Genomic DNA, 9,846 nt, shown 5'->3' with positions numbered 1-9,846 from the left:
GAGTATTTTAGAGAGGCAGAGTCTTTCAGAAGTAAAGATGGGCAGAGGTTCACCAATCTGCGAAAAACTGAGTCTAAAATTTGTGGAACAATTTCAGAATAATGTTCCTCAACATTGAATTGTGAAGACTATGAATATCTCATCGTCTACAGTACATTATATCATCAAAAGATTCGGAGAATCTGGAGAAATCTCTGTGAGCAAGGGACAAGGGTGAATAACTTCAGGGCCCTGTGTGTGATCTTCAGGGCCCTCAGGCAGCACTGCATTTAAAAACAGGCAGATTCTGTAATGGAAATCAGTGCATGGGGTCAGAAACACCTCCAAAACTCATTGTTTGTGAACACAGTTTGCCATGCCATCCACAAATGCTGGTTAAAGCTCTATCATGCAAAGAAGAAGCCATATGTGAACAAGATCCAGAAACGCCACAGTCTTCTCTGGGCCAAAGCTCATTTAAGATGGACTGAGGCAAAGTGGAAAACTGTTCTGTGGTCAGACGAATCGAAATTTGAAATTCTTTTTGGAAACCATGGACGCTGGATCCTCTAATCTTAAGAGGAGAGGGACCGTCCGGCTTTTTATCAACGCTCAGTTCAAAAGCCTGCATCTCTAATGGTATGGTGGTGCATTAGTGCCTATGGAATGGCCAGCTTACACATCTGGAAAGACCCCATCAATGCTGAAAAGTATATACAGGTTTTAGAGCAACATATGCTTCCATCCAGATTCCATCCCATCTTTACTTCTGAAAGAAGTAAAGATCTCTCTAAGATACTTGGGTATAAAAGATACTCATTTTATACCCAATCATGTTACTGACCTGTTGCCAATTAACCTAATTAGTTGCAAAATATTCCTCCAGCTGTTTCTTTTTAGTAACACTTACTTTTCCAGCCTTTTGTTGCCCCTGTCTCAACTTTTTTGAGACGTGTTGCAACCATCAAATAAATAAATAAATAAATATTAAAATGGTAAAAAAAAAAAAAAAAAAAAATTGTGAATAACATATGGGTTGATGAGATTTGCAAATCATTGCATTCTGTTATTTACATTTCACACACCATCCCAACTTTTTTGGAATTGGGGTTGTATATCGAGTAACTGACATTACAGTTGTTAAATTGAGCAACTGGAATTTCAACTGATATTTCAGACAAAATATGGCCAAATATTTCATTGTACTTGTACAATTTTATTCTATTCTCATAAGAGAACAGTTGGGCAATATTCTGGGACACAATTTTGAAACTCTAACAAGATCAATTCTCTAAGCGGCTGTGGCTCAGGTGGTTGAGCGGGTTGTCCACTAATCGTAACATTAGCGGTTCGATTCCCGGCCCACGACTCCACATACCCAAGTGTTCTTGGGCAAGACACTGAACCCCAAGTTGCTCCCGATGGCAAGTTAGCACCTTGCATGGCAGCTCTGCTACCACTGGTGTGTGTGTGAATGGGTGAATGAGACACAGTGTAAAGTGCTTTGGATAAAACCGCTGTAAGTGCAGACCATTTAGAGAATAAACAGAAGTACTGAGAAAATTACAGGCCACACATCATTGTAGCTTGGATCTCAATACATTCCTCTCCAAGTGCAATTTTTAGAGACAAGACCATAACACCTTCACTCCAATATTTTTGCACATTATTTCATCTTCCATCTTTCTTTTACATTTCTAGATTTCAATATTAACGACATTTCTACCTGAAACCAATCACAAACCACAGTTAATTTGATCAAAAGATTCATTTTATTACTCAAAATGTACAAAATTAAGCCCATTTCAAACAAATCATTTTAAGCACCCAAGACTGCATAAAGTTTCATTTATTAAAAGTGAAACCCCAATCAGACAAAATAACTAGCTTTATAAAATACAAAATCTAATTTAATTTAGCTTTGACAGCATCAAACAGCTTATATGTAAAATAATTGTATTCCAAAAAAAAAAAAAAAAAAAAAAAAAAAAAACAAACACACACACACAAAAAAAAGTGTACATATAAAACGTGAATATGGGCCACTGATAAAAAGTCAACAAAACAGTCCTTCCTTAATCAGATTTCCAGCTGAAAACTGTGACATCGACATGGACGAGGGGAATTAATCATCATTCATGAATTGGATTTCATAACAGTTGGTCAACGAAGCAGTACCCATTTTCAACCTTTCGTCTCTCTTGCCTTTTGTGGCTAAGCAGCATTCTATTTAGCATAGTAACATTTCATTTTCTGTTTGTCTAATGATGACTAAACGTCCGTAATTCTAAACGGACTCACCACATCTGCCCTGAGCTTTTGGCAATGCTAGTCATAGCTTTTTGTACAAACTTAATTTGTGGTTCCCAAAAAAAAAAGAAAAAAAAAAAGCACTATATTTGTGGAAAACAAATGACCTATTGAATAAGCAGCACCAAATAACAGGTTGGTTTTAGTATACACACTTTCTTTACACAGCAATAATAAAATGTCCACCAACAACCTGTTGGACATTTAGCCCCAATTTTACAAAATAGAAAGCCTGATAATTGAGAAGAAATGTCATGTGTTGGAAAGCAATGCCTTTTAAACGGTGTTCAGAACCATTTTTGGTTATAATCATAAAAGCAGAGAGGACTGTACACTAAAAATGATCTTCGAAATGAAATATCTTCCTGGTAGTTATTATAAGTGCAATGTGGACAAGAACTACCTTATTAACAGTCTTGATCTGGAGTCACCTGAAGCCCTTTGCGCATGAATAATTTTAGAGTTTTAACACGTCACTGTCTGGCACTTTAAGGGGAATATGTTTAACACTAAGTGTTTAAAAAATTTAGAGCCACCATTTCTTATATTACTGTAGTTACTGTATATTAACTGTATAACTGTAAGCCGTTAAAACTCACTGACAAGAAGAACGACACACAACGTAGTAATGACCTGCAGAACGGAAAAGAAAAGCACCAATAATGAAAAGATTAGTTCCAGGGATGTCAACCAATTTCAGAGTTAATTGACAGGGAGTGGTTCTATCTGTACGCCTATATTTTACGTTTCGTCCTAACCGTTATTGAGTTCATAACCCCCTTGATGAGTATAATCGTATCACAAGGTTGACAATTCACTTGACAAGAACCCAGGGTTGCATAAACTTCCTATCTAGCATAGTCTAACCAAAAAGCTCTCATCATGAGGTCACGTGACGCGTTGCAGATAGCACTTAACGCATACTCTGTGCTTGTGAGAACATGTAGTTGGAGTATGGCAAGACATCAACTTGGACAGATTTAAAACAAACCAAAACCTTTTTTTTTTTAAATAAAATTACAAAAGGTGAAAAGTTCCTAGAAACTGCCTGTGAGAAAGAAAGTTTCACAGTTCATCATTGGAGGGTCACTGCAAAAAGTAGGAAGTGTTACTTTTCCATCAAGAGACAGCATGAGCTTTTATGTCCTGGTTAATATCCTGTAGGTCAGCGCAGGAGAACATTACTGCAATCTAGGGTGAGGGAGAGGGAGAGAGATTATATTAGAAACTGAAATCACCCATGGAAAATAAAGGATTAACTGATGGTCCTGAATATAACTTGTTAACTTATATTACTGTTAATAAGTTAATATTACTGATCATGAAAATCAGGTGTGTAAATCATTTAGAGCTACAAAACAGAAATATACTACAAGACAGTGCACACCAGACATATTCAAACATTTTCCCCTGAGACCAACTTCCCCATTTTTTGAGCACCCCACCAGACTGGCATCAGAGAGCAATGTCTTTTTATTCACTGTTCAATTATTTGTAAAGCGTTAGATTTAACACTTCATTTTCTGCCTTGGTCAAATAGTGCCAAAATACAGCATCCTCAGACTGACAAATCAGTCAGTGCTCCCCATAGCCCCCATGTGACTCCACTGGAAATGACGGACTACTGTCAGTTGTTTGTTAGAAGCAGTGAAAAAGCAGTGTTTGCATATCCATCAGTAGTTGAGCAACCTAATGACATTAAACAATAAGGCACTGCTATTAGAGACCTGGTCCATGGCTTCTTACCGTGGCTATAGTGTCTCCATTTCATCACTGCCATTGGTCTCCTCCTTCACCGACTTTGTGTCGCTGGCGGTCTCTTCTACTTGAGCCAGCATGTCAGCCATGAGAGCGTCCTCCAGCCTCTTCCTCACGTTGTACACCAGGTCCTCCTGCTTCCTGGAATAGAAACAGGGTGTTAGAACAGCTCAGACCACTACAGCAGTGCAGAATACTCCTACATGTACACAACTAACTCGCACAGCCACAGGATATACTTTTAGTATCAAACACACACAGTCTTGTTTTGTACGAGTGTACCTGATGTCCTCATCGGTCACCATAAAAGCCTTGCAGAGGGGCTGCGTGCTGTTGAGCCAGACTCCGGGGTTTTTCTCCACAGCAGCAGAGAGCTGGCCTGTGATGGGGGCGCTGCTGGTGTGCAAGGCGCTGGCGATGGCAGACAACAGCGTTTTATCTGAGTAGCCTGGGCCGACCCCTACAGTGGAGGACACTTTCAGACATTACACAATTTAAAATCCAAACACGACACGACACTTGTTTGCAGTCATTAAAAGCCATTTAAATTACAGTACACAGATGCCGTTTAGCATTTTACCGTCTGGTAGGTTTTCATTCAAATGAAATGAGTGTGTGGGCACATTTTGGACACACTGGGATAAATATAGCATAATGCTGCATCTTTCAGAAGGTATATAGGTGAGCGAGAGAGATGGGCCATAGCTAAAAAGATTGTATGCGCACACAAATACTTTTTGTGTTGGATTTGCTTTAAATGGGGGTGGATCAATAATTTTAAGTGATTAGCAGTGAAATCTGTGGTTGTAATTTAAAACAAATTGCCCAAGTATGTGAGCTACTGGTATTTTGTATTCACAGCCAAACACAGACCTCCATCAGCAATAGTTTAAATAGTAATAGTTAAACCTGGTAATTGCCATGTTATTGCAGACTGTGGTGTGTTATTCTAGGCTCTGTGTAGTGATTGGGGAAAATTACACACCTTTATCTGGTTCAAATCAGCACTTATGAATGATGTCATTGATAAACATCTTGTAGAATTAATCCTTACATTTTCCATGCATTTCCTCACCTTGAAGACCTTTGGGAAGATCCATAGTCTTCATCAACTCCTCAGCTATGTCATACACATTCAGTCCACTTAGCTTCTTCTCCCAGAAGAGCTGTAAGGGGTCAGAAACAGGCCCAAATCTTAAGCAAGTAAGGTTAAGCCAAAATCCAGGACACTGATGTGAGGTTGTATTAACTTACTGTATTAGTAACATCATAAACACATTGCGTCTTTTCTTTTTAAACTGAAGCAACTTCTGATGTACAGGTAGACTAAGAGTTGTATGGTTACCTGTCTTGGCTGATCAACAGCTTTTTGCGGGTCTGTCTTCACTTTGTTGTTCGGATGGTTTGTGACTTTTGTAACAGGTTGCTTGAAGATGGACGCGGTCTGTCGCACCGGTAGAGAGGTGTTTAAATCAGGCTTACCCTTAAAAAAGAAACCATGAAAGAAAAAAAAATTGTTTTAGTAACAGTTTTAGTCCTACAGGCTAGACTGCAAGCTTTCACTGACAGCATTATATAATTCAGTGGTGGACAAATCGGTAGCCTGGGCATCTGGGACAAGACGATTTTTATTCATAGTTGCTCAACGGCTCAGTAGGCTAGAGGTCACCAGTATGTTTTTGTTCTCTCAATCAAGAACCATAAAACGCAAAAACCCTCTTCGCTATTGACTTCTCTGCTGGGAAACTATGAATGTAATTAACAAACAAACAAACAAACAAACAAACAAAAACAAACAAATAAATAAATAGCACAGTTATACGTAGTCCTAAGCTATTTGTCCACCCCTGGAAATTGATTATGTGAAGGCCTAACACTTCAGAAAACTCAGAAAACTAAATACGTCAAAACAACGTTTCTTTAGGAACCAAGCTAAAAAATGAGAGATATAATACAGAATACGTTCACAGTTCAAACAGCGTTGTCTCACAGTATCATCATCTTATTACTTAGACCCTCCCATGCTAGGTAGCATATCGGGCAGTAAGTTCTCTCTAAAGTTTCCGGTCTCCAGCCAGGGTCTCGGCATCATCCCATGTGATGTTCAATGCTCACAGGTCTTGGAAATATGTCGTTCTCCATGTGTTTCGGGGGCGTTGACGTTTGGCGCCTGGTGGTATCTATGCCGTTGCGGTCTTTGGGATCCGATGGTTCTCCATTCGGAGGACGTTGCCAGCCATTCCGAGTCTCCTGTGGGCGACAATGATGTGGAGCTTGGACGTGCCACCCCTTCGGAGCACCTCTTCATTGTTGATATGATCGTACTATTGGATCTTAAGGATTCGGCATTGGCCTCTCTGCTGGAAGACATCGAGCTTCTTGTTGATGCCTTCCAGGTCTCATTGGAGTAGGTCACCATCAGTACCTTGATGGAGGTAAACAGGCGGAGCTTGATCTTCAGGGAGACGGATGGCAAGAACTAGATATTGTTCATCCTCCAAAAGACAGCAGTCACTTTCCTGATGCGGTATTTCTACCCGTGGCGTTCTACATGCGCATGATCTTCGACTTTTCAGCACTTATCCTGAGGCCAACTCTACAGTTTCTTCTCATCTTCCTCAAACAGGGCAATGTCACCAGTGAAGTCCAGGTCGCCCAGATGGCTTTGGTTCGACCGGCAGATACCAGCCCCAAGGTATGTTCCCATTCCCCGCATGACAATCAATCCATCCTCTTATTATTCCTAAAACAGCTGGCCATTCATTTGAATATAAATAGTACAAATCGTCACTGACTCAATTCGTCACTGCTGTATTATGATCCTTTTTAATATTTGTATTTGGGGCATTTCTTCATTATATTTAAGGTTCTACCTTGTGTTTGCAGGTTCTTCATATGAAGAACCATGTATCTTATTTTGAAACGTGTAACGTAGCACTGAAGGGGTTCGCTACATTTATTTCGCTATGCTATATGCAGAATGACTGGCGAATGTCTGTAACTTACCTTGTTCTGACTGCTGTGCTCGTAGCGTAGGCGTTGTCTGCTCTTGTTCAGTTTACTCATGATCATTTTGCCAGTACGGAAGTCGAAGGAGCTCAGGTCCATGGAGTTGCCGAGATAACGGGCCAGTTGGGGCTTACTCCGAAACTTCTTTCCTGTGGGACTGTGGGCAGAGAGAAAGATAGTGGGGTCAAAAAGGGAATGTAGATACTACAACTGGAAGATGCAAGCATTACATAAGACAGAAAAGTAAAAGTAGTGATATTTGAGTAAAAAAATTAAAAGATAAAAGCATGTAAATCAGCTTTAAATGAAATTGGTGTCAAATTGAACCAAAACCAAACAAAAATAGAAATATTAAGCAATCTGAAAGATGAAGCGGTCCTTTTGAGGTCCTTTTAATTCTCCTGCAGTCGGTTGGACCATGTGTTTGACAATACAGGACATAATGCGCTGGATAAAAACTACAATTCTCAGTCAATTATTTTATCACCGAGCTTACTGCAGCGTTAAATCTATTCTATTTCGCCCAATCTCTCGTTTGGAGCTCATTTTGCATCTTCTTCCCATTTTGTTGACACACTGCTGTTGCTACTAACTAGGTTATTCATGTCAGCTCAAACAAAAGCTGCAAAACTAGCTAAACTGATAGCAAATGCTTACAACTAGTCAGATAAGTCGCTAAATTAAATCAATAAAGTTTAGAGAGAACTCGAGTTAAATGTGAAGCGAACCACTAAAGTTCATAACAAAGCCGTCTTTACGGGTAGCTAAAAGTTAGCTAGCGTTACCAATATTGCTAACAACACAGAGTCGCGTGCCAGCTAGCTAAGTTAGCTAAAAAGCCCGTGCACAGTTATAATAGTATCAGATAACAAAGACTGAGCGAGCATTACGGTAACGTATTTTTACTATTTGAAATTCTATATATAAATATAACGGTTAGGTATCTATTAATTTGATCGTAAATGTTGGTAATGCTCCCCTCCCGACAGCTAGCAACGTTGTCCAGCTAAGCTAGCTAGCTTTTATCTCCACTGGCTAATCCAGCAACAGTACCTAAAATAATAGACATCGCTTTTCCCCGCGGACAAGCCCGACTTTCTGGTCACTTCTTCCCTTTTCCAACCATTTGGGAGAGCCGAGCACTCCCACCTTTTCCTCTCCATGCTTCCCAGCAGAGTTGGGCTTGCAGAACTGGACCGAAAATAAATTTGGGATGTGATGCTGGTTGAATTGTCCCTTCTTTATATCACACGCCGCTCTTCTCACCTTATGACCACCCCCCTACCCGCTTCTCACACTGAGTCGACTCCTAGTTCACTGATTCGACACCATAGAACGGAACGGAATTAAGGGCCATAAGTGAGTCGCCTCGTGTGAGTCGAGTCTGTGAACACTGCTTTCCTGTTTTGGAACAATACAAACGTAATAGTACTGGAATAAAGTTGGCTTGTCGTTGGACGTTCGATATTCGCAGATATGCGGAAATTAAGGGACCGTCTCTAAAGTTACATACGACATTGTTAAACACGTTTCTAACTTCAATAGCATTTGAAGGGAATGACTTACTGTCATATAACCAACTGTAAAGTGTTCATGTAGCTGTCAGCTATAATGCACACCTTTTAGAATTTTGATATTTAACAAAATAAACTATTAAATAATATATAAAAATTGCCATGTATTTTATTACTGCATGGGCTCATACACAAAATATACCATAATTTAAAGCTCACTAGCATTTGAAGGGAATGACTTACAGTCACACAACCAACTGTAAAGTCTTCATCTAGGTGTCAGCTATAACGCACACCTTTTATATTTTTGATATTTAATAAAATAAGTTATTAAATCATATGTAAATTAGATATGAATTTCACTACAGAATGCACCCATACACAAAATATACCATTATTTAAAGCTCAATAGCATTTGAAGGGAATGATGTACAATCACACAACCAACTGTAAAGTGTTCATCTAGGTGTCAGGTATGACGGACACCTCTTAGATTTTTGATATTTAACAAAATAAGCTATTAAATCATATGTAAATATTGCCATGTATTTCACTATCGAATGGGCCCATACACAAAATATACCATAATTTAAAGCTCAATAGCATTTGAAGGGAATGTAAACAGTTTTATCTTGTCGAGTTATTCAAGGGCCGCTAAAATGGCATGAAATCATGAAAAGAAAGGAATATGTAATCAAACTAACAAGTCTCTGTTTGTTTATTCATTTATCTGTAGTCTTTTGTGTTTCCTGGTGGATCCAGAGCCTGATCTGGGACCAGTGAGCACAAGGCAAAAATACACCCAGGATGGGACAAAAGTAAATCACAGTCCACATGCACCTTTGAGGCAATCCACCTACCAGCATGTTTTGGGGAAAAAACAGAGAACCACAGAGAAAACCCACATGGACATGGGGAAAACATGTGAGACTCCACACAGACCTGAGCTCAGGATCAAACTGGAGACCCTGGAGCTGTGAGATGACAACTTTACTAACTGCACCACCATACAGTCCAGATGTCCAAATGTCAGCTGCTGCCATTTTCAGATGATAAACATATTCTATTCTATTGAAGATTATAGAATAAATCTGTGGAAGGGTATGATGATACTAACACACTGTTATTGTTTGCTGTCCACAATGCAACACCAGCAGAAAAAATCTTTTCATTCTGCTATAAAACCACTATAATTTAATATACTCCTATCAGCCATAACATTCAAACCACCTGCCTAATATTGTGTAGGTCCCCCTTGTGAAGCCTAAACAGCTCT

General features: G+C 39.4%; 1 protein-coding gene across 4 annotated transcripts; it reads right to left on the bottom strand.

The window, feature by feature from the left end:
- Positions 1-606: 606 nt before the first annotated feature.
- Positions 607-8,384, bottom strand: mbd3a (methyl-CpG binding domain protein 3a). 4 transcript variants are annotated; one of them, XM_053652009.1, is made up of 7 exons: positions 8,206-8,384; positions 7,054-7,213; positions 5,393-5,530; positions 5,123-5,213; positions 4,330-4,522; positions 4,036-4,188; positions 607-3,480 (listed from the first exon to the last, which is right to left on the bottom strand). In XM_053652009.1, exons 1-6 carry the CDS (start codon positions 8,217-8,219, stop codon positions 4,041-4,043), a joined length of 744 nt encoding a protein of 247 aa, XP_053507984.1. In that variant the 5' UTR covers positions 8,220-8,384; the 3' UTR covers positions 607-3,480; positions 4,036-4,040. The 4 variants fall into 4 exon arrangements, with proteins under 4 accessions (XP_053507984.1, XP_053507985.1, XP_053507982.1 ...); XM_053652010.1 differs by having other exon boundaries at positions 608-3,480; positions 4,330-4,507; positions 8,206-8,383; XM_053652007.1 differs by having other exon boundaries at positions 610-3,480; positions 8,110-8,383.
- Positions 8,385-9,846: the final 1,462 nt, after the last annotated feature.

This window comes from Ictalurus furcatus, chromosome 20, assembly GCF_023375685.1.
Source record: "Ictalurus furcatus strain D&B chromosome 20, Billie_1.0, whole genome shotgun sequence".
Classification (NCBI taxonomy): Eukaryota; Metazoa; Chordata; class Actinopteri; order Siluriformes; family Ictaluridae; genus Ictalurus; species Ictalurus furcatus.
The sequence above is the reverse complement of the archived record's forward strand: the minus strand, read 5'-3'. Positions and strand labels throughout refer to the sequence as shown.